This window comes from Pagrus major, chromosome 19 (assembly GCF_040436345.1).
Source record: "Pagrus major chromosome 19, Pma_NU_1.0".
Taxonomy (NCBI): Eukaryota; Metazoa; Chordata; class Actinopteri; order Spariformes; family Sparidae; genus Pagrus; species Pagrus major.
In genome coordinates, this window is record NC_133233.1 from 8,461,235 (window position 1) to 8,483,238 (window position 22,004).

General features: G+C 41.9%; 2 protein-coding genes across 2 annotated transcripts in view; both read left to right on the forward strand.

The window, feature by feature from the left end:
• mpp7a (MAGUK p55 scaffold protein 7a) overlaps positions 1 to 8,468 on the forward strand; it is a 146,924-nt gene extending 138,456 nt beyond the window's left edge. Inside the window, exon 17 of the mRNA XM_073488661.1 lies at positions 5,381 to 8,468. Within this exon, the coding sequence (XP_073344762.1) occupies positions 5,381 to 5,560 (180 nt within the window). The 3' untranslated portion in view covers positions 5,561 to 8,468. The remainder of the gene's footprint in view (positions 1 to 5,380) is intronic.
• Positions 8,469 to 15,765: 7,297 nt separating this feature from the next.
• Positions 15,766 to 22,004, forward strand: part of odad2 (outer dynein arm docking complex subunit 2) — a 57,017-nt gene continuing 50,778 nt past the window's right edge. Inside the window, exons 1-2 of the mRNA XM_073488045.1 lie at positions 15,766 to 15,898; positions 17,470 to 17,615. Of these exons, the coding sequence (XP_073344146.1) occupies positions 15,766 to 15,898; positions 17,470 to 17,615 (279 nt within the window). The remainder of the gene's footprint in view (positions 15,899 to 17,469; positions 17,616 to 22,004) is intronic.

Consider the following 22,004-nt stretch of genomic DNA (forward strand, 5'->3'; position numbering starts at 1 on the left):
ACCAATTAGCTGGTGTTCGGTACTGCTGTGAAGTTGCAGGGTGGGGGAGCTAGCGGGGGTGAGGGAGGAGGGGGGCTGAGGGTGGATGATGGTTTTCCCAGCCCCATCAGGGCCAGGCGCTCGCTCGCGTGTCTCTCTCGCCACAGGCAGTATTAAGGTCATGATCCCAGTCAGCAACACACCAGACACTGCCTGATGGGACACCAGGAGGTAAGAAATATGAGGAATTGGGAGGCTGAGAAAAAGAGATGGAGGCTGACTGACCGCAGAATATGCAGCATGAGGAAGAGTGAAGAAAGGGAACAGTGGAGGAGGTGATGGGGTGTGAACTGGGCTCTGCAGGTGTACATCCAACATTGTGGGGTTTAATTTATGTTTCATTTAAGTCTTTATTGAAAACATACGCAAATGACATAGACAGACACCTCAAATTTTACGTGCACCATAATGTTTTACTGCTTTTAATATAGCCCAACTCCTGCTTACTTTCCACTGTCCTTCAACCCTTACACTCAGGCTACTTAAAGTTTACAGATGTAGTTGGCATGAAATGCCATTTTGCATGAATTAATTAATGACCTTTATATTTTAAGACTCCTAAAAATCAAGTGATTTTTTTCTTTGCTATCAGGATGGTTAGCATCTCAAAGGCATAATAAAAACAGCACATGAATTTCCTCAAACAAAACTCCTGATGAATGTTGGATCTTCAGTTGTGACCTCATGTTGCAAGAAAAAGTCCATCTATGAAAGTCACCACAACTTTTTTAACATTCCTGGCTTTCTTCGACTGCCTTTCTTGTCGTTCTATTAAATCAAGCTGCCATTCACTGCATAACTAAACTTGGTTAACACCAGCCGGATGGGGCTGTCGGCTCCCGTTGTTTTAGGAAGCAGCGGTCCCTCGCAAGGAACATGATGGGATAGCCTGTGATGTAAGACGGGCAAGCAGTCAGCAAGGCAAAGTTCAAATACATGCACTCTGATCTGGAAGAGGCTGAAAAACAGCTGATGGTAATCAATCATGCCTAAGATTGACCATGTCATATATTTATTGCAGCTTATTTTCTCCAGAAATAACACTCCAAACAAGATGCAGCTCCAGAGATGCATCGGGTGTTGATACTGATGTGATTGGGTGAATGGGTAACATTGCACCCCCTTAAACTATTGAAAAATTATACATGTATTTTTCTTATCGAGTGACTATAATTGAGCTAACCGCACAGTTCTTTGGGTTTCTATCCATTCTCAGTGAAACACATACCGTAAAGTGTGCAGACAGGTCACATTTGAAGGGTAGCTCAGACTCAGAACATCCCCTAGATATTTTACTTCCCTGTCAAACCTTTAAACCCTTGATATGGATACAAAGTCGGCCTGCATTAGTCACACAGTAAAAATATCAGTTTGCCTCCGCCTGCTTCCCAGCAGGGGTCCAGAGAACAATGAGCTTTAGTTGTCAGAAACAGGACGATTGCTCACAATGCATGCTATTGCTGTTATTACTCACTGTCCCTATATTAGTTTCTGCTATTCTCTCAAGTAATACAAATATACCTCTATAAAACTGTGAAGGAGGCATATTTCAGCCAGGTAACAAACAAGGTTGTGTGTAAATGTTCATGTGCACTGACAGTAAGCCACCTCAGATTGACTATTAAAAGGCTCTGAAAGAGAAGCTGTCATTGGTTGAGTCATCTCAGACAAACTCTGTCTCCCGCCAGCTGTATTTCTCCGTTAGAGAGACAGGTCTGCTTTAATGATAAAGGTTGGGGAACAGTCGACTCATTGTTCCAGCAGAGCGCTCTGACTTTAGCCCCATTGTTTGAGCTGGAGACGATTCAGAATAGGTTTTCAAAAGAGGAACTGAAGCGTTAAGCAGAAACAAGCAAAAACAGGCTGATGTAATGCATAAAAATCAGGCTGTAATGCGGTTAGTGAAGAAAATGGCACATTAAACGTAATTACCACAACAACTTAAAGCTGATTTGTGAAGATTGGTTTGGTTTTTGAGGCTTATTTAGATAGAGAAGACAGGTTTGTTTTAACAGGATCCATAAAGCAGGTTTCCCGCTGAGAACTGGGTGTGTGTGGTGGTTATAAACGATGACACCTGAGGCGGACACATGCTGTTTTGTGCCACTTAGGTGATGAAAAACTTTATAGGTAGGATTTTCCTAAAACTGACACAATAAAATCGCCAATATAAAACTACAACAAAGACAACAATAAAAATACAAGCCATTAAAACATCACTCTAATTAAACCTAACACGGAGATCCATCAGTCAATAACCTCATTTTGTGCAATTAAAACAGCCATTTATCCGGGCTAAAACAAAGCGCTTGAACAGGCACAAGACCCTACATCATTTCATGTGAAAATTAAGCAATCTAATGGCAGTGGGGATGAACTAGTAAATTAGTGGCATCAGCTCAAACTGCCTTCTGAGGAGAGGGATCAGACATTGATTTCTGGTTGCCAAAGAATATCCACTCACTCCTGCTTGCCCAGCTTTCCATTTGCCTCTTTTACCTTCATTGTTTTCACCTCTCTGCCCCTTTCATTTCATCCTACATCTATCTTATTATTTCTTTTTCTCTGTTTTTTTATTCTTTTTCCATCTCTTTACCCAGCCGTCCCTTTAGTGGCTTTCCACTGTGATTAATGTTCTTTTACCTTAAATGGCCTAACTAGAGACAGACGCAGAGACTCGCTGGTGGACGAGGAAATATCACACACTGAAAAACAGCGCACAGTTCAGGTTCATTTATTTCCCAGGACAGATCAGAGGGGTTGTCTTCCTGGCATTGGACGCAGTGGTCATCTGTAAATCTCGGTCCAACAGTGGAAGTCCTGTGGGGGCTTGGGTCCAGATGACAGAGAATAGAGTCCCCCCTCTGGAACAGTTTCCCTTTGCAGGCCAACAAACGTTCTGCCTCACCCTGAGCTGTCTTTTCGTCTCAGCCTGTCCTCTTCCTGTCATCCTTCAAGGCATAGGCTGATAAAACCATCACGCCTTCCTCACAAAAGACGATAGAGCGTGAGGTCAGTTTTTTTGTAAGGTGGATACATGCAAGACAGCCAGGCAAAAAAAGCAGACATGTCTTTTGCAGAGTGTCACAGTGAGTGAGTGTTTATATTTAGCTGCACAGCTAATCCATTATGAAGCGGAAAACCACCAGAAACATTCTGAAGTAACTCCTGGCTGGAAGGAGCGTCTCTAAAAATTGAGCCGTTTAGGAGTTTTCAACTTTAACGAGGCCATGTTTATGTGCGTACATGTTGTACGCACACACTCTGCTTGAATCTGCCCGTTTGTGGGTGTGGGAGCCTGTGTGAGTGTGCTTGTGTGTGCGTGAGTGTGTATGTGTGTGTGTTTGAGTTTCTGTGCATGAATGTGCATCTGTGTGTATTTATAATTGTGTGTTTGGCAAAGGGGTTAACTATAAAACCATATCTGTCTAGAAATCTAAAGTTGACTCTAAAAACATAGGCTAAATCAGTGCAGCCACTTTGGACCTGCCGGTGCAGTGAGGCCAGGATCAACCAGGGCCCACACAGCTGAAACACTGAGGGACCACTGCGTAGAGATACCTGGGCTCTATGAGTCTATGAATACAGGAGCCCCAGATAGGCAGTGTTTACTCCCAACCTAATAAAAATATGTTATTTGGCTATCCCTCACAGTTAGCACGTGGTTTTATTCTTTACACTGGACAGCTCATTTGCATAATGACTCAGAAAACACTTAGTCCCCCTGGACGACCCCTGTTTGAGCCTCCATGTTAGCATGCTGATTCCACAGGGCCATCAGTTTGCCTGATATTTGGGACATTTTCCCACAAAATAATGGGAGTGTTTTTAATTTTGATTTCTAACTGTTGCATTCCTCTTTTATGTGAGCTAATTGATGGCATTTAGAAGACACTTTTTAGTGTCTTCTCTAATCACTCAGTCATTGTTATCTATATAACTTATTAAAAAGTTATAAACGTATATGTATGTGTAAATTACAATTATTAATTTGTCATTTTACCCGAAACACCAGTCTCTGAGGTTCGTTTTGCCTCCTCCCCATTGGTGTTGCTATTGTTGCGTGACATCAGACAACTACTTCTTGGTGAATTAGGGGTATACAGATTTGCCCCGAGTTTACACGTAGGAACTCAATCTTTGAGTGGCATTTCATTGAACTTGTTCTAGTTGAAGGGCAGAAACACCAGGTTGTTTGGACTGCAGCATTACATTACATTATTCCTGTTTTGGCTTAGCATGCTGCTTCAGTTCAGGGAGCATCTTAAGAGCGGAGCCGTCAGCGCCAAGCGTGACTTTATTCCATTTGTTTCAATAAATGGTTAAACCTTTGAAGAGAATGTTCCTGACTGAACTGCAGTCTTTACATCTAAATGTGATAACCCACTGTATCTGCGCTGCGCAATTTCCCTCCCGCTTCCCTCCCATCTCATCGGTCGTTTAATTCATAGTGCATCCATTGTTAAAAAATAATAGTTGATGAGTTGATCGGCTACATCTTAAGCTCCCTACTCCCTAATATCATCTTTCATCTTTGATCTTGTGGATATCAAATCATTCCAATTTAAAATGCTGAAGTTCAAATGATATCATGAGTCACTGTTGGTAAAGTTATGTTATTTTTTGACTCAAATTAAGTCTAAAATCATCCGATTAATGTTTTCAGTCTGACTCAAATCAAACTGTGACTTGAATTCACATTCTTGACTCGGTTGATCATTGCCTCCAGAGCTCATGTCCATTGTAACTACTTCAGTGTCATTTCCAGACGCTTCATCTGGTCGTGCAGAGGGTTCACACGGTCACAGCTCTCAGCACTGACAGCGGAGCAGCGTTGCCGCAAGCTGTCATTTCCCCATCGCACATATAAAATCCAGACCGGCAATAATGTATGTTTTACGCGTCTGTCTTTTGGAAATTATTGTTATGTTTTGTCCTCTTCCTATTTTGAGGATATTTTATTTTCTTTGTGAATTGGATAACCGTGTGTATTCGTTGCAGGAAATTATGAAAATTCCTTGAGGTCAGGTTGTTGTACGGAGAGTTTTTAGTGTGTGGTCAGTGCCCCGGTTCGTGTGTGTGTGTGTACCATGTCTCTGGGAGGTTATAACAGGCTCCGTACGGGCCACTTTGTGTTTATTTGCGTGTTCAAGGCCATGTAATTTGTGTTTACAGTATGTGAATTTATCTCCACTCTTGTTGACTGTGGCTAGTGTTCCTTCTAAGCAACAGATAGGCAGCCTAAAATTAACTGGTTGGTCTTTGGTTTTTGCAGAAATATCTGCTTTTTGTCTTTTTTAATCTGTATCTTCTTCTCTCCTCTTTCTCACTTACACTGCAGGAGGAGGACTTTCAGGAAATGGTGAAGACTGGCCAGCTGATGGAGACTCAATACGGCCATCTTTTTGAGAAGGTCATTGTCAACGATGACCTTTCGGCCGCCTTCAGCGAGCTGCGGTCGGTGCTGAAGAAAGTGGAGACGGAGACTCACTGGGTTCCAGTCAGCTGGACTCACTCTTGAGATCAACAAACTGTATAAAGGGAAAAGGGATTTGACAGAAATATGCAGTTTTTTTTTTTTTTTTTAATCTTTCTTAGCTGCTGTGGCTGGTATTGGGGGGTAACGGGAATAAAGCAAGACAGCACCAGACGGCTGTGCCACCATACCTGAACTGCACAGAGCTGAAGATAAGCTTTTGCTTGGGATTAGGCTGGATTTCATCCTTAGTGGTCGTCTGGACGTGGTTCTCCAGGTCTGCCCAGATCTGACAAGGGTGAGGCTAAGGACACCTGTCCAGAATAATGAGCCTTGGACATTGATCCAGGTCTCAGTCTGGGTCACACAACCATTTGGCCATGAGTTTGAGCTCTTTGGTCCAAACCAGAATGTGGAACGAGCCCGGACCATCACAGCACCAGCAGTCCTGCCAGCACATCATGCCAACTGTCTTGAGTGTATGTGTAACATTAGACCATTAGAAAACAAAGGGATTGACAAATTTCTTCTTGGTGCACAACGTACATGCATATGTCTGTAAAAGAACCTTTCCGGGGAGGGGGGATATATTTGCCTTCTGTCTCACTATAGTTCTATGCTTCTATAATGCTTCCATGACTGTTACTCCAAACAAAACATTGTCAGGTACACTCTCAAGAAAAGTACAGTAAGTGTAATTTTATGTAAGAGAAATTTATATATTGTTTTTTTTTTGCGTACATTTTTATATACATATCTGGACTTTAAGCGCAACATGATCTCAAGCCACGGTTTTCACACAGGAGGCGTCTCTTCTTTAAGTCGAGTGTTTTGATTTCATCACCCTGGTCTAGTTTTCCCTTTACAAAGCACATAGAGAGCCATTTTATTTAGGTGTTATATATTCCTTTTAGGAGCATTTTGAAAAAGCCACTCTTCATATGAAGGTGCCCAGCATAACAGCTTTGCCATTTAAAGTCCCAGAACTGGACACTTTTGGCTGTCTGCTAGAAGAAAATGTTCACAATTGTGTTTTATTAGGGTGGAGTCTTTATTTTTATTCACATAAAAATGGCTTCAGCAAGGCTGCTAATAGAGGGTCCACAGCATACTTCCAGGATTTCAAATCAGACAAATGGTAAGTAGCCGCTCCTGACTTTATGAGCATTAGAAGTTTATTGCTATGTTGAGTCTCCCATTCCCAGTCCATCTTACTCATTTTTCACTCAGTACTTTTCCTTTTTTTTAGAGATACTTCACAGTAAGTTGTGGTACATTGATTTTCTGGCTGTGTTATTATCATTAACAATGCACAAACAATAGCTTTGGTAGATCCTGGTTTCTTTGCTGCTAATGTAGCAAAAGCCTAAAAAATGTTTTACATTTTAAAGAATTAGTTTTTGGTGGTTTCTTGCCGAGTGTGAGATGAGAAGATGGACATCTCTTTCAGGTTTATATATTATGTATGGAGCCGAGATGCAATTAGCTTAGCCTACCATAAAGAATGGAAACGGGGAGTAGTTAGCAGCCTGGCCCTGTCCAAATTTGAAAAAAGTATGTTCACTAGCACAAAAGTTGTGGTTTTATGAAGTTATTGTCAAACTTGTTGTTTATGAACCAGATATTTCTTTATTTGTAAGCTTACATATATATTTTAATTTTAAGTTTACTTTGAGAGAGCCAGAGTACTTGTTTCCCCCTGCTTCCAGCCTTAATGCCTATAAGCTAATTACCTTCTGGCTCTAGCTTAATATTTAACCTACAGATGTTAGTGTGATAAAAAATCTTCTCATTTAAGTCTTTGCAAGAAAGCCAATAATATTTTGCACAATAGCAAACTATTCCCATTTTTTGTTTGTTTTTGTCTTTTTTTTCTTTTCAGTTTCTAACAGTTGGCCACCATACTGTACAAATCCTCTTCTGCATTTTGCATATACACTAGCTGTATGTCCAGCTCAGGTTGCATTGCCCAATCTTTTTCATGTTCATTTATTTTCCCTTTTTTCTACGGAACCCAAAACGCTGTTGTCTCTAGAGCATGAGTAAATTATATTGTTATCAAGCCCCTCCTGTGAGAATGAGTTATTTGAAAAAAACTAACAGCCAATTTCTGGAGATAACAAGATGTATATATTTGAAACTTTATTTATAGCTTTTACAAATAATACAAAATGGTGCAGGGAAACATTGACAATGGAAAAAATAAATAAATGAGGTTCCCAATCTCGAGATAATGAGGTACATTAACCCATTATCACGAGAAAACAAGCTATGTCATCTCGGGAAACCACAATAGTTAACTTGTGATCTGGAAATAACAGCCTTTTGAAAAATAACTGTACCTGCTGTATGGTGGTTGCCAGCTTTCATATTTTCCACCTACTATGGTATTTGACTTCTGTCCGTTTTTAAAAAAGGGTAAATGTTTATGTTGGTCAATAATGATAATACACATTTCAAAGGGATTTTTACACACCTCAGCGCTTTACTTTGCCTGTAGTTTTAAATTCATTTTAGTATCACATTAAGTTCCCTTTTCATATAAAAAACGGAAGATACCCTGTGCACAGCAGCACTTCACCTCGAGGTGCAGCCGGCACAGGGCAAACCACAGTAGATCAATAAATCAAGTTTCCAGCACACCAGGATACAACTAACACTATTTTATTAACAGTTACATTACAACTTCTTGTTTTTAATGTGACCGTTAATAAAATAGTGTCAGTAGTATCCTGGTTTTCACTTTTTATCTACTGTATTCCTTTACCTTTCCCCCTCTTCATGTGTTACCCCTCTGTCATTTATTTTATTGATCAGAATCAGATTTGTATAGTCTCCAGAAAATATTTTTAATTTCTTGCTGTAAATGAAATGCTGTTTATGAGGCAAGTTGTATGAATTTACATTATTCTTGATAACTGCTACATTTTATATTAAAGAAAATCCAACTAAACTTTGTGTTTCCAAGGTGTTAAAAAAAATGTTCCAGAGTTTCTGGGAGTTGTGCCCTTGAGTGCCATTCACATCCACCTTTCTTTTTTCCACATCCACCTTTCTTTTCTTTTGAGAAAAATATTCCTTTCCTTTCAGCGGCACCATAGGAGTTTGCTCGAGAGTGCAAGGTTGTGTGAACAGACCTTTCATCTTGTATATGGCAGCTCTAGAAAGTAGTAAATGTCAATTATCGTTTGTTTTTCTCGGCTATGGGCCATGACAATATGAAAAGACTTTGTCACACTGCAATAGCCTTTAATTCATGAATTTAAATTGTTATTTGGCTTCCTAGTGGTTTAGTTGGTCTGTGTACAAGCTTGCCTGACAAATAAACATGAAAAGTCAGAAATCTATAGTTAATTACTATATTCTTGAAAGAATTACAATAACTATCAATCTGTGATGGAATCAAAAATGCAGTTGTCTTAAGCCACATTCCATTAACATTTATGACCAATTTTAAACTAATTTACAAAAAAAAGGCAAAGATAATGGTAATGAATGTGCTTTGCACTGCTTTTATGCAAATATTAGTTGGGTGTATTTAGATAAACTCCACCGAGTTTGTCTCAAGTTTGTCTGCTGATCATAATAATATAATAACTCAGTCATGTACCATTTAAAACAATTCAGAAGAAGAGGCTCCACTTAATATTCTATTCTAGTCCTCAACTGCACTTTGTTGCATTCTGGTTTTATCTTTACACCAATTTTTCCAACTCGGCTAAGCTCAAAAACATTTTTCTGATTCTTTCAGATTTTTGGCTTTTCCATTTTTTTTTTTTTTTTTTTTTGGATGCGCAGTTTAATTCTTCACATAAAAGTAGGCGGAGTATTAGCTCCTAATAGAGACGATATGTTGGATCAAGATTGAAGTAAGTGGTCTGCTGAAACCACCAGAGCAGCGCGGCCCAATTAAACCCCAGTGTCCTGCTACAGCTGTGTGCCAAATTACTAACTCAGATGTCACTGGATCTTTGAAAACAGTGGCTCTGTGGACAGGGGGAGTCAGTGGGGGTGGTAACAGGGGGCTCTTGAGAAGTCCATCCTCCATCCGGCAACCCACTTGAGGATTCTACAGGCCTCCGCTTGATGAAATTCCAAAAAAATATCCCCCACCAGTCCAAATCAGGTCGCCTAACCTTCACATTTCCTCTTTTCCACAGTGCTCACTTTGATGGCTGCATGCAGCAGGGTTTACAGCCAAGGCGGATAAGGATGCAGTGAGGAGGAGGAGGAGGAGGAGGAGGTGGTAGGGAAAGTCAGGAGGAGTTAACACATTCAGGCCAAAGGGAGTCACCAGTTATTCCACGTCTTGCTCTCTCCATGTCTTTCTCTCACTCTGTCCGTCTTCTTAATTAGGATAACAGAGTGACGGAGATAGACCCAAAGGCTGCTGGCTTTATGTACAGGAACATGGCTCTGGCAAATCGTGCCGTCTGACCTAAGGCAGAGTAAGTGAGTGAGTAGGTGAGTGAGCAAAGTTTTCCCCTGCCAAAAGTCATCAAGCTCAATGATCCCTGCTTAACACAAGACGAGTGCCACCCTGCATTGTCCTGGGTAGTTTGGCGGTGAAGGGAGTGCATGGACAGGGACATCTGGAGGTTCTAAGTGAGTGTGAATTGACCTGACTTCCTCTCATGCTCCAATGCAAGAATCTCATGATTAAACATGTCCCCGTCTGTGACTTGAAGGAGCCAACGCAGCTTGTGCCATGTCTCCTCTGTCCAGTGTTTCTGAGATTCTTTTTTCACTTCAGTGTTCTACCCATTACACTGAAGTTCATGTCTTTATTCACCTACTATCTCATCCCCTGCATGTCTTTTTCCTATGTTCTCAGAGGTGTCAAGGGGTGTTTTGACAGCACTTCTAGAAGGGAGTAGCCCTATCCTTAACCCTTCCTGGGTCTCACAAGAAGTTTTTCCTGTGACAAATGATGAGCGTCTGATTTGGCGTCATCAAAGGTAATGATAGATATACTGTTTTTTTCACCTTAAGGAGCCCGACCAGTGTCAGAGTGATGGGAGCCCTGCATCAGCCCGGATGCTGTGCCTTATTCTCTTTTAACAGAAACACGTGTTTGCCGATTAGGTTTCCCCCTGAATAACGATAATAACCGGATAACGAAGGGCCAGGAATCGGCCACATATGTCAAGGTACTTTAGATGAGTCATGATGTAAAAAATACAGTGTGTGTAAATTTGGGTCTGTGTCTATGATCAAGAAACGGAACAGTGGATGGCATTGCCCAACAGTAAGTCGTAGCAAAGAAAAGAGAAGCTTCCATAAATCTTCACATAGTTGTATAAAAGTCTGCCTGCAGCCCTCGACTGATTTAAGATAACAAATCTCTCGGCATCATCATTCGTCTGTCTCTGTCAAACCCGTGATAAGTGGGCTGCCATGTGAGGAAAGGACCAACAATGGCTTCCCCAGCTCAGACATTAACGCTGGCCAAATCACAGACTTGCACTACGTCCATTTCCCTGTCACTCTGTTGACTATAATATTTTAACAGAACATATTGGGAATCTTAGGATTTATAGTAAGTAAAGTTCAGCTTTTATCTTTGATCCCGGAGATTAACATTGTGCTGCAGTAAAATCTCATAAATCGCTCTCTTTCTTGCCCTTTTGATGTATTTATTTTCATGCCCATAAATCTATGGATTAACTGAACCCATTGTTTGGTAGATGAGGGGCAAAGCCAGACAAGCAAAGAGAAGGCAGGCGGAGACGTGAGCCTAGCAGATAATTAAATGATGGAAATGTCAAAAAGCTCGTCCTAACCTGGGTCCAGCAACATGTCACGGGGTTTCCTTAAATGTTCCTATGATGCATTTTGGAAACCATTAAAGAAAAATGTCCACGTTTCGTGTCATGACATTCACTGCAATTACTTGATTTACTGCGTTAAAAGCACAGCATCGGGGCCAGTATCCTGAACCGGGCTCATTGTGATGAGTCCTTCCTTTGTAGAAGACAAATTGTCCTTCATGAGCATCAGAGGTAGGGTTGCCTGCTGACATCTCTCATCTCTTTCATAAGTGTTAGTCCTGAATGAGCCTTTCTTTCTCAGTCCCTCGCCTCTCTTTCTTCAGCTTTCCACTATCCTGCCTTTGTCCAGCCTTTCATGTGGCAACCCAATCCACTGCCATGGGTTTACTGCAGGAGCCAGCCAGCTATGCCGCTCTGTTTTCCTAATCCCAGGGTAAATGCCCTTGACCATAGGGAGACTGTTCTGTAGACTAATGGGGCTTTAGGCCAGGAGCTTCTGCCCACTCTGTCTCCTCAGCCTAATTAGCCTCACCATTACCTCATGTCTGTAGGCAAAGGTCTTCAGGGCATGTTACCTTGAGCTGTATTTCTCAATTACAGGACTTTAGGAACCGAAGGATGGGGACTGAGGAGTGAACAGGGGATGCCCTTTATTCCTCCACGGCCTGAAAACACCTCTTCACCCTGATGAGAATGTGTGGAAATCATAACAACGCGCTCGGTCTAATAGCCGTAGCGCAGTTGCTCATTAATGCAGGGTGGTGTATGTATACACTGCCTTCTGGGGCTGCACAGGGTAACTCAACTCTGTCTGTGTGTTTGACAATTAGACTAAAGGGTAAAGGTTCATCTGGAGGGTTCCCTGCTGAAAATTCCTCTGACACATGTGGAGCTAAAGCAGGGTGCAGGGGCCGAAGTTGCACAAAGGCGTTGACTATGTTAGAGGAGGTAGAAGCTGTCCACCTGTATTTTCTTAAACTTTTTCTGCAGCCCTCCCCTGAGTCTTGTTGGCCTAGCAAAGCAGTTTTAATTAAAAGTCCTCTGAACTGTCATCTTTAAAGTTAGCGCTCTGAAGGTCAAGACCTTCCATGTGTGCGATACAAATTTGTCTGAACACTGCCTGATTTGCTCAAGTTAGGGTGAGTAAGAATGAAACAAAATATCACCTCCTCTCCAAATGTGTCTATACTCATTGCAATGAAGCATTCTTTTAATAGTCTGTATTGCCCTTTTGGGTTTCCAGCAGCGCTGTCATTTGTGCAACTTTGTGAAACACATGCAAATGTAAGTAGCAAAACAGTGTTTCCTCCATCTTCCAAACCATACACCACTCAAATGGAATGTAGCAGTGCATCCAGCTCGGGCATGAGAGCCCAGCAGCAGTAGCCATGCTGGCCCTGCGTAATGATGGTAAGTGGATTACAAGGAGGCCCTGGTTACTGGTCATTAATACTGAGTCCGCTAGAGTTACCTCCATATGGCAGCAGCTACACCACAGGGACTGAGCCCAGGACCTCCAAGATACCTGAGAAGCTTGCCGCTCTGAAATTGAAAAGGACCTCAGAACGATCAGAAGAGATCAGTGTGGCCAGTTTTTGTTTTAGGATTAATAGTTAATTATTAAGTAGGCTGTAGCATAGCCCTACCCGTGATGACCTCACCACTGTCAGCTTTATAGATCTGTGGCGTTTCCGTGTCTGTGGGGAAAAAGGAATTTTGTATGTGGTGCACCCAGCACTGATGAAAGAAAATTCAACAGTAGCATCATTTTCCATACACAGTGCCCTACTGAGGCCTGGTCACACCAGTAATTAGAATGGCAAAATCATTCCATTTCATTTGAATGGCTGTTACTGGTGGATTTGCAAAAATCTAAGCAAATTACGCATGAACGGTCAACGTTTGAGGAAACGGAGAGCCCAAGAGACCACAATGCCATGATGCACCCTTTACTTTTATTTAACTCTCTTATGTTGCAGTAGAAATGGCTCCACACAAGAGGCATCTTGAGACAAGAGTACAAATACATCTTTTGATTTAACTGTGTGAGCTTATAGTACCATTAGCAACAACCTTGCTAACATACAGTGAGCAAGCTAGCTAGCTAGCAGGCTTATAGAGTACTGCAGGGATGAAGTATTTTTGTCAGTTAACCTGGAAGTGAGCATCATCCTGGTTCACCTGACAAAAAGCCTGTGGGATATTTCAGTTGTGTAAGGATTAGCTCTGCAGCAAACACAAGTTTATGACACGTGGATGTTTAGTTCAGCAAGATAATCTTTGCAGATGATCACCACTTTTATGAGTTTTTTAAATATAAATGAAATCAGCAGAGGTAAAAAGCTGTCAACCTGTCCATTCATACCTATTGGAAACTCCATGATCCACTTCCATTTTTTTTTTCCAGACCAGAATATGCTGTAAGTGCGCTGAGAAATGTTAACTTTTGCAGCAGATTTCAGACGGACCATGTGCAACATGTGCCAACATGTGACGTTAGCGTGGTAACTAAATGCAAACTGTCCGATGAACGTACAGTAATACAGCTCTATTTATACTTTTTTTTTCTCTATGTGAAAAGTTCAACCGCATGTTTTGCAAACATCAGTAGCATGCTACTACCATATAGAGTTGCATGCATAACGTAAGTAGTTCAAACGTCTTTTAACAAAATATTTCACAAAGCTGGCTACACACCTGGCAGGCCAACCAGTGAGACACTTAGGACACAAAAGTGAGGAGACTTTGTTGCCATGCATTATTGGTCCAGTGTTAGTCTTGATGATGCTCCATGGGAGTTTAAAAACATAGAACATTTGCTTCTCTCTGATAATAGTTAGGCTAAGTCCTTCTATAGTAAGTAACATCTATATGAGATCACAGCACCTCTATTTATTCCTATGTTTATGTCTGCCAATTAGTGATATAAATAGATATTTTTTTGTGATTTATTCTATATTTAATATCTGGTCCTGTGTGCAGGTGTGTAGCCTTTATGGATTTTGCACAATAGCTTTGATTGTCAAATATAACATGAAATAGATATGTGGTCTTCACGGTTTAGAGGACATATGTGGGCTGAAAGGAGGAAAATGTTGGAATCCCATTAGAAATGTGAAGACATGTCTGATTTTACATACCTTAATTCCAAAAGGCAGCATATCATTGCATAATGAATCTGCTTTTAAGAAAAACAGAGTCACATTTGATGAGCTCTGTGTTCATAAATCTAACACGCATTCCCATGAAACCCTAGAGGTTGACAAAATGTATATCTTTCTGTTGATGTGGGTTCCCATTGCGCGCAAAGACCTTGTAACATCACGTTGTTATTGCCGTGTTCTGAGAAACATGGTGACATGTTAGGAGCTTTTGGCATCTCTGTATCAACACTGTGCGGCGGCTGACAGAGGTTCAACTCTGATCATGACAATCACAGATGTATTGCTCAGCTTGTTCCCAGAGCCTAAAAGCCAAGGCCTGGCCCCTGAACCTACACACTCCACGCTCCATGTTTTGACATGTTGTCATCCTTTTTATTGGACGGTTAGGTATGAGCAAGAACACAGGGTGGCTGCATACACACTCACTGTGTACTGTTTGCATTTCTAATCTAAAGTCAGTAAAGTAAGTCCCTGCTCAGCCTAGATGGCCTGCCTGCCCACCTGGGAGATATGACAGGAACTCAAATGATCCAAGGGAAGGATAACTAACAAACAAAATCAGGCGGAAATCATTAAAAGGGATCAAACGAGAGAGGGGAGCAGGACTCTCTTCTTTGCAAAGGAAGAATAACACAAAGCAGTGTGATTTTGTAATGGGTCACATCCCTTTACGAGGTGATGTAATTTCCAATAAAGAGCCATAAGTCCGGTGAGGATGCCAATATATTATGGGTTGAGCAGACAAGAGTCTGGGCTACCAAGTCGTGTCCGGGCCAGACCTTGTCGACGGAGGACAGATCTGTGAAAAGGTCGGATCAACACAACACGTTAAACTGTCAAAGCGGTCGTGACTCACATGAAAGAAACCATATGACAGGGCCTAAGACAAACAAACCATAAAACGTTTCACCTTTGCCAACTAATAACAGTTTTTAACCTCAAGTGTGATGACTTTTGGAACTTCGCGGATTTTGAGGAAACACAGCTTGAGGTCAAAGAAATAAATGGCAGCAGACAGAGGTATCTGACAAGCAAGGTGTCAGGACCAGAAAGAGATGCTGAGGCCTTGTTAGTCGGAATCTGGAGGCGAGAGAGCAGGAGGGAGTTCTTCCCAGCAGTACGCCGGAGCCTGTGTGTCATGTGTTAGCAGGTGTTGATGGCAGGGAGTGGTGCTGCAGTGGCCTAGGGAGCAGTTGAGGTTTTGGCTGCAGACAACGGGCCCTAACGAGTGACGCTCCACAGGGGCTGGTGTACAGCTAGCCAGAGGTTGAGAGAATAGAGCACCCCTTTAACTGAAGCCATCTGAAAGGAGGAAATGCCCACAGTCCAAAGTCTGGCTGCCTGGCACTCTGACCGCTACGCAGTCCTCCAGAGAGGCTCCCGCCGCGAGGCAGAACCGAACCGAACCTACCCCAGTCTGTGCAGCGGAGCAGCAGCAGAGCTCACACGCAGGCCACAGACAGACTGATTAGTCCTGTGAGCTTTGTGATTAGACTACATTGTTAATATTGGAACAGCACACACTTTGACTACCTTTCCTCGGCTCGTTGAAAACTTAGAAGCATATTGTATTTCTGACATTTTTTAGGCTTCAAAGTGGCTGGTGGGAAAGTCCCTCAGGGCTGCAGCCGTCCTTTTCTTCGAGCACTGGAAAAGCTGCTATTTGTGAACAATAGGCAAGTGATGGCATTACCTGATGCTCAAGCTATGCCTGTTGCATTAAAGGAAACGCCTAAATACAAAATTGACTTTCAGTGTGTAAAAAAACATCTATTCAAATCAATTTGAGAAGGCTGCTGCAGACTTGAAGATTGTGGAGCCATTTTTTCTTTTTCTTTTTTTTAGCGTTTTAAATTCCAGGTCTACTTCAGATGTTTGAGAATGCTGCAACACTGTTTTGCTGTGACGCTCCATAAATGAAACTTCCAACTCCATCACGTGAGGCACTTCCATTAGCAGGAAAGTGAGTAGATAATAAGAATTTTTCATTTTTAAGTGAACTCACCCTTTAAATACCTTCCTGCTTCTCCAATGACTCCTCCATACTGTTGTGAAAGGCCTGAAAGATGTCCCAACCATATCGTTGACTTATACGAGGCTTTTAATGGTCCTGAAAATATAGTGTCACATATAAATAGTGCTTGAATAGCTTTTTCTGAATGTGACTTTTAGTGTACAATTTTATTACTGTTACTTTATCTACCAATACTACTTGCAACAACTTGAATAAACAATAGAAATGAGTGAATGAACAAAATATTGCTCTCTTGAAATCTGCAACTAATTGGCACAAGCTCAAACAAAACACATATTTCAGCAGACTTGCTGTAGTCTACTTTTGACTCTGATTAATTACACTACAGCACCTGAATGTGTTTTACTGTTTGCCAGTGATTTCTTCTTGGTTTGTGTGAAGAGTTTACTTTACTTCCACAGAAGTAAAACACACAATATCTTTACATCTATGGTCAGCATTTATGTTATCTCTCCGTAAATGACTCATGGCTCGACCAAACACTGTTGATGCCAGCAGTCATGATGGAAAAAGTAGATTATTTACTTTACATTCTCTGCTCCATGTGTTATTTTCTCCAACAGACAAAACCTGAGGGTAGAGATTACCCTGGAATGTTAAGTTACAATTACAAAAAGAAATGTAAGAAATACCACTATTTTACTTTCCTCCCAAAAATGAAATGATGCCTTTGATGCATGTGTGGGTGAAGGAAATGGCGTCTTGTGTTGTACTGGAGAGGCTGACCTACATAACAAGGGGAAAGATAGGAGAATCTGAAACAGCGTGGAAACCTTTAGTGGAATTCCTTGGCCGTCAAGGTACACGGTCATTTTGAAATTGTGTGTCTACATTTTGATGTAAATCAATAAAAATATTGTTGAAAAAAAAAAACTGACTGCTTGTGTGTCCTGTGTGTTCAGGCCACCCCCTCTTTGGTTACCTGATCACCTCTTGGAGCTGCTCTTCAGCTGCTGTCTCAGCTCAGATGTTGTCCATCTTCAGTTGCAATGCTGGGACGCTATCTCATTGTGCAGACTCATGACCCTGCTATGGACAGTGTTGTCATCCATGTAGACTGCGACTCCCTGCAGCCCTTCCAGAGTCTCCAGTCTCCAGAGGCTTTCCTTGGGGAAATCTCTGGTGTACTGGTGATCCCGAAAGGAAGATGCTTAAAACAGTAGCTTCCATAAGATATTATGAAGATTGTCAATCTCTGGCTGTCCTCTCTTTTGACAGCTTTATTGTCAGATTTCTTTGCCCTTTCACTCAATATACTACAATCAGCCTCAGAGTCCATTTTAAACTATCCAGGCTTCCTGCAAATGTTCACTGTCACTGTCCACTCATCCTCATCTTGTGATTTGCTACTGAGCCTAGGTAACATGGTCCTTCATGTCCTTCACTTCCAGTCACTTCACTCACCAGCCTGCGGCCACTTTCACTGTCATTGTGCTTTTGTTTGTGTTTGTCTCTCTGTGTGCCTCTGCTGTTCTGTGTTGCTGCCACCTCCTGTATAGCACAGGCCCGCTCTCCTGCTGGTTAACCTGCTGTTTCACCTCCTCTGACAGCCTCTCCTCCTGCACTGTCATTTATAGAGCGAGGTTTGGGATCAGCTGTAGCTTCTGAGACAGGTCTTTGTCCAGAATGCATACCACGATTCCTTCCATGAAGTTGTAGTGCTCTAATAATTCATATAGAGCATGAATGAATGTCTCTAACCCTTCTCCCACATGCTGCACTCTGGTTGAAGCATGCAAGATGGCATGGTGTGGAGAGGTGCTGGAACTGAACAACTCTGTCAGAGCTGCAGCGGCTCATTTCTTTGGCTCAAGGACTGTATACTTTGAGCCCAGCACGTCATTGTCTATAGCCAGTGTCCAACTACATAATGGGTTCTATCTTATGCTTGGCGCAAGGCGGTGCACAGCGAAGCACAAGTGTCATCGCTAGTTTCAGACCAGATGCAGTTGTCATTTTCACGCCCAGCGCCAACTTTGTGTAAGTACCTACCTGTGTGCCCCTGGGCCTGCTGGTCTTAAAATGAGGTGTGGTCAGGCACACTGCCAACTTGAGGCAGCAGAAAGCAGCTGCGCCATAGACGAACAAAGATCTGGTCTTAAGTTGAAGGTGCCTATTTAAACAATCTATGACATTTGGTCTTAAGCGCATGGCTCTAGTTTACATGATAGCCTTTTTTTTTTGCCGTTGTACTTTTCTGCAAACCACCGATATGTTAAGACATTCGTGTTATGTTAAGTACCATATCGACATTTATACAATGCGTTGCATATTTGGTTCAGATTACACTACTATGGAGAGGACTGAGGTGGCAGGCCAGAGACTGTTCAAGAGCACTTTAATATAAAACCTGGTATTTTTTTCCAGGTGTGTTTCTGGCAACTAAACTGTATATTTTAAGGAGAAGTCGACACAATTTACAGTCATGTTGGATGGAACTGAACCTGATATTTTTAAGATGTGGGGACAAATGTCCAGCTGTAAGCTAAATAATGACCTTTTTCCAAACCTTAACCAAGTCGTATTAGTGTCTAAACCTAACTCGACCATAAGCACAGCATTTTCACAACAATAAATCGAAGACGAACCCAAAGAAACGTAAAGGTACAACATTAGGAAACGCTAAGTTTCAACATATGTCTGGCAACTGGGATGCTAAAATACAATTACTAATACAAAGAAGGGAGAGATGAGAGTTCAAGTTTAAACTTACTTCAATTGGATTTCTTAAGAATAACAAAGGGATAACAAGACCACTCAGAGTATAGAAAGAAGTGTACTGTTCTGTGCTTAAAATAAATGATGTGATGAACAACAGAGTTGTCTCCAGGCAAAGTCCTCTCTGTCTGTCTTTTTTTTCTTTTCATGCCTCTCAAGAGCATGTGTCATTATTTCCGAGGAGCAATATTCGTCTCTTTCTTTTTCTGATTGGCCTCGCAGCGCCAACGCTGGAGCTGGACCAACATAAAGGTCTCCGGCAGCACCTTCTCTCTAATGATGGGAGGACAGCAGACCAGCCTCCTCTCTCATTCACCTCTCATTGCACTTAACAAGTGCCCTCTTCATCTGTCCTCACTCTCTCTTCCCTTCCAGACCTTTTCTATTTCCATCTTCCACTCAACATCTACCTCCATTTTTTATCCATGTTTTCTTCTCACTCTCTTTCCCACTTACTCACCAACTCCTCTCCCCTCCCTCTTTGATTTTTATTACCTCTTGCCTTGCCCGCTTTCCTGTTCTTGGCTGCTACTTGAGCTCTCCCTTCACCATGAGACAGAGGAGGGAAGGAACGAAGGGCCCCTGATGTCTTCCTGGAGAGGTTATAAAGCAAAAAGTCAAATTGTATTATGGCTCTCCAAGCGTTAGTGACTGAGGACGGCCTCTCCTTACCGCACTTTCAAAATAATAATTACACTGTAAGGGATGAAGCGAGTGTGATGGAGAAGCAAGGAGGTGAAGGGAGGAAGAAAGAAAGAGAGGGAGGGAGGATGTGTATTTTTATTTAGCGCCCTAATGTCTTGAAAGAATAGAACCAGCTGCAATCTCCGGGCGAGGAGAGGGGAAGTGCAGGCAACGCGATCAGTCGAGCAGAACAGATTTTTGCCAGCTCAAGGGTATGTAGATGCCTTTAACTGGTAAACAGGTTAAGGTGGAGCCAACATATCCTTACATGAACCAGACAAAAGACAGCTCTTTCACTTGTTTTTGTAAATAATTCTTTGGGCATTGTTTGACTTCATTTTGATAGCAGACAATAGAGAGGTGACAGGAAATGAGAGGAATGACAAGAAAAAGGTCCCTCAGGAAAAGTGGGAACCTGCCCTGTGGCCCCAGACTGGACCCCATTCATCCACAAAGCCTAGTTTCACTTATCTTGCAAGGTAGCTGGATTGATGAGATCATGTTATCATGCGATCTTGTGAATCCATCTTGCCAGGCTTCAAGCGTATGCACTTCTTGCCGAACCACAGTGGTTCAGACCAACTATCATGCTTTAAGGAACTACTGGCAGCTATGGGCATGGTTTAGATGTGACAACAGCGAGAGAAGCGACTGAAAACAACAATGGTTAACCTCAAGAGGTTAGCATAAATGCTGCTACAGTGTCAGTTATATCAGAACTGGAGATTATATTTCATTGGAAGAAGAGCAAATAATGCCACTGAATGCTTTACTTCATGGAAAACATGTCATCGCTCTTCTCCCAACTGCCTTAACCCTAACACTAACTGTGATGGATAGAGGGTTAATCCAATCACCTGCCAATTATTTTGTGAAAGTGCCTCCCCCTTTTTCAGTTTCTAAGGTCAACTTTCTGGATGGTTCTGTGTTACAAAACAATTGTTGCATGAAGTTACAGTTTTCAATGCATGACAATTTTTTTTTTTTTTAGAAAGTATGATATTAACTAAATGGCCTCCTAATCTCGTCTTGCAGTGAGGTTCCTGAAGTCTACTTGTTAGATGTCTCAAAGAAGCCTCAAACCAACTGACACACAGAAAACCAGGGGCCAGCTAGTATTATTCCAACACAGGTGTAATGGTACATATATACTTATGTTAAAGTTGTTTAATGCTGCTGGACTGTGGATTTTTGGGAAGGGTTTCGGATCCATGACAGTCCAAAGGATCTGACTTTATGCACGTTCTGAAGTGCCTCGTCTCAGTGCCTCTCTCTGCTCTGCTCACAGAGAGCATGTTGGTTTAGAAATGGAGGTTGTTAACATAAACCAACACAACCATCACAGCAAAACACAGAAGTTCCACAGAACCCCTTTAAAGGAGGTGAAACAATTACTAACTCTGACCAACACAGGGTCACAGCTACAACCATGGAAGTGTTAGCACTGCGCTAATCAGCTGAGCTCACCAGCACGCCTGACTTGGAGTAAAATTTGATATCTAGTGAACGATTAGGTGATCGGAACACGTTAAGGTACGGGTTAAAACAAATAACAAGCTAGGCAACCAACATCAGAATTTTAATTAACAATGTTAAAATCAAGTCATTTATTGAGTGAAATGCTATCTGTTATCTGTTCGTTATAGAAGTCATTTCCGCTGAGGTAAATTTGCTCATGGCATCAGTGTTGTAAACATGGCTTCATGGCTTGAACTGTCCTTGAGCAAGATACCTAACCCCAAATTGCTCCCGATGAGCAGTTTGCACCTTGCGCTGCAGCCTCTGCCATCAGTGTGTGAATGGGTGAATGTGACAAGTGTTGTAAAGCGCTTTGAGCGGTCAGTAGACTGGAAAAGCGCTATAGAAATGCAAGTCCATTTACCATGTTTATTTTCCTATTTTTAAATAAAATAACATTGTGCTCATGTAAGAAGAAAACACCATCAGTTGGGAACATTCAAGTTTATGGTGATGTGATTTTCTCTAAGGTATGTTTTGTGGTTGCGTGCGCTCATTCAGATTTTTCTGGAAATGCATAAAAGCGCTTGTAAAGTGCCTCGATGATTTTGCAAGAGGATCCAAGTGTCGCCTTGCAGAACTTGCAACCAAAAGAAACA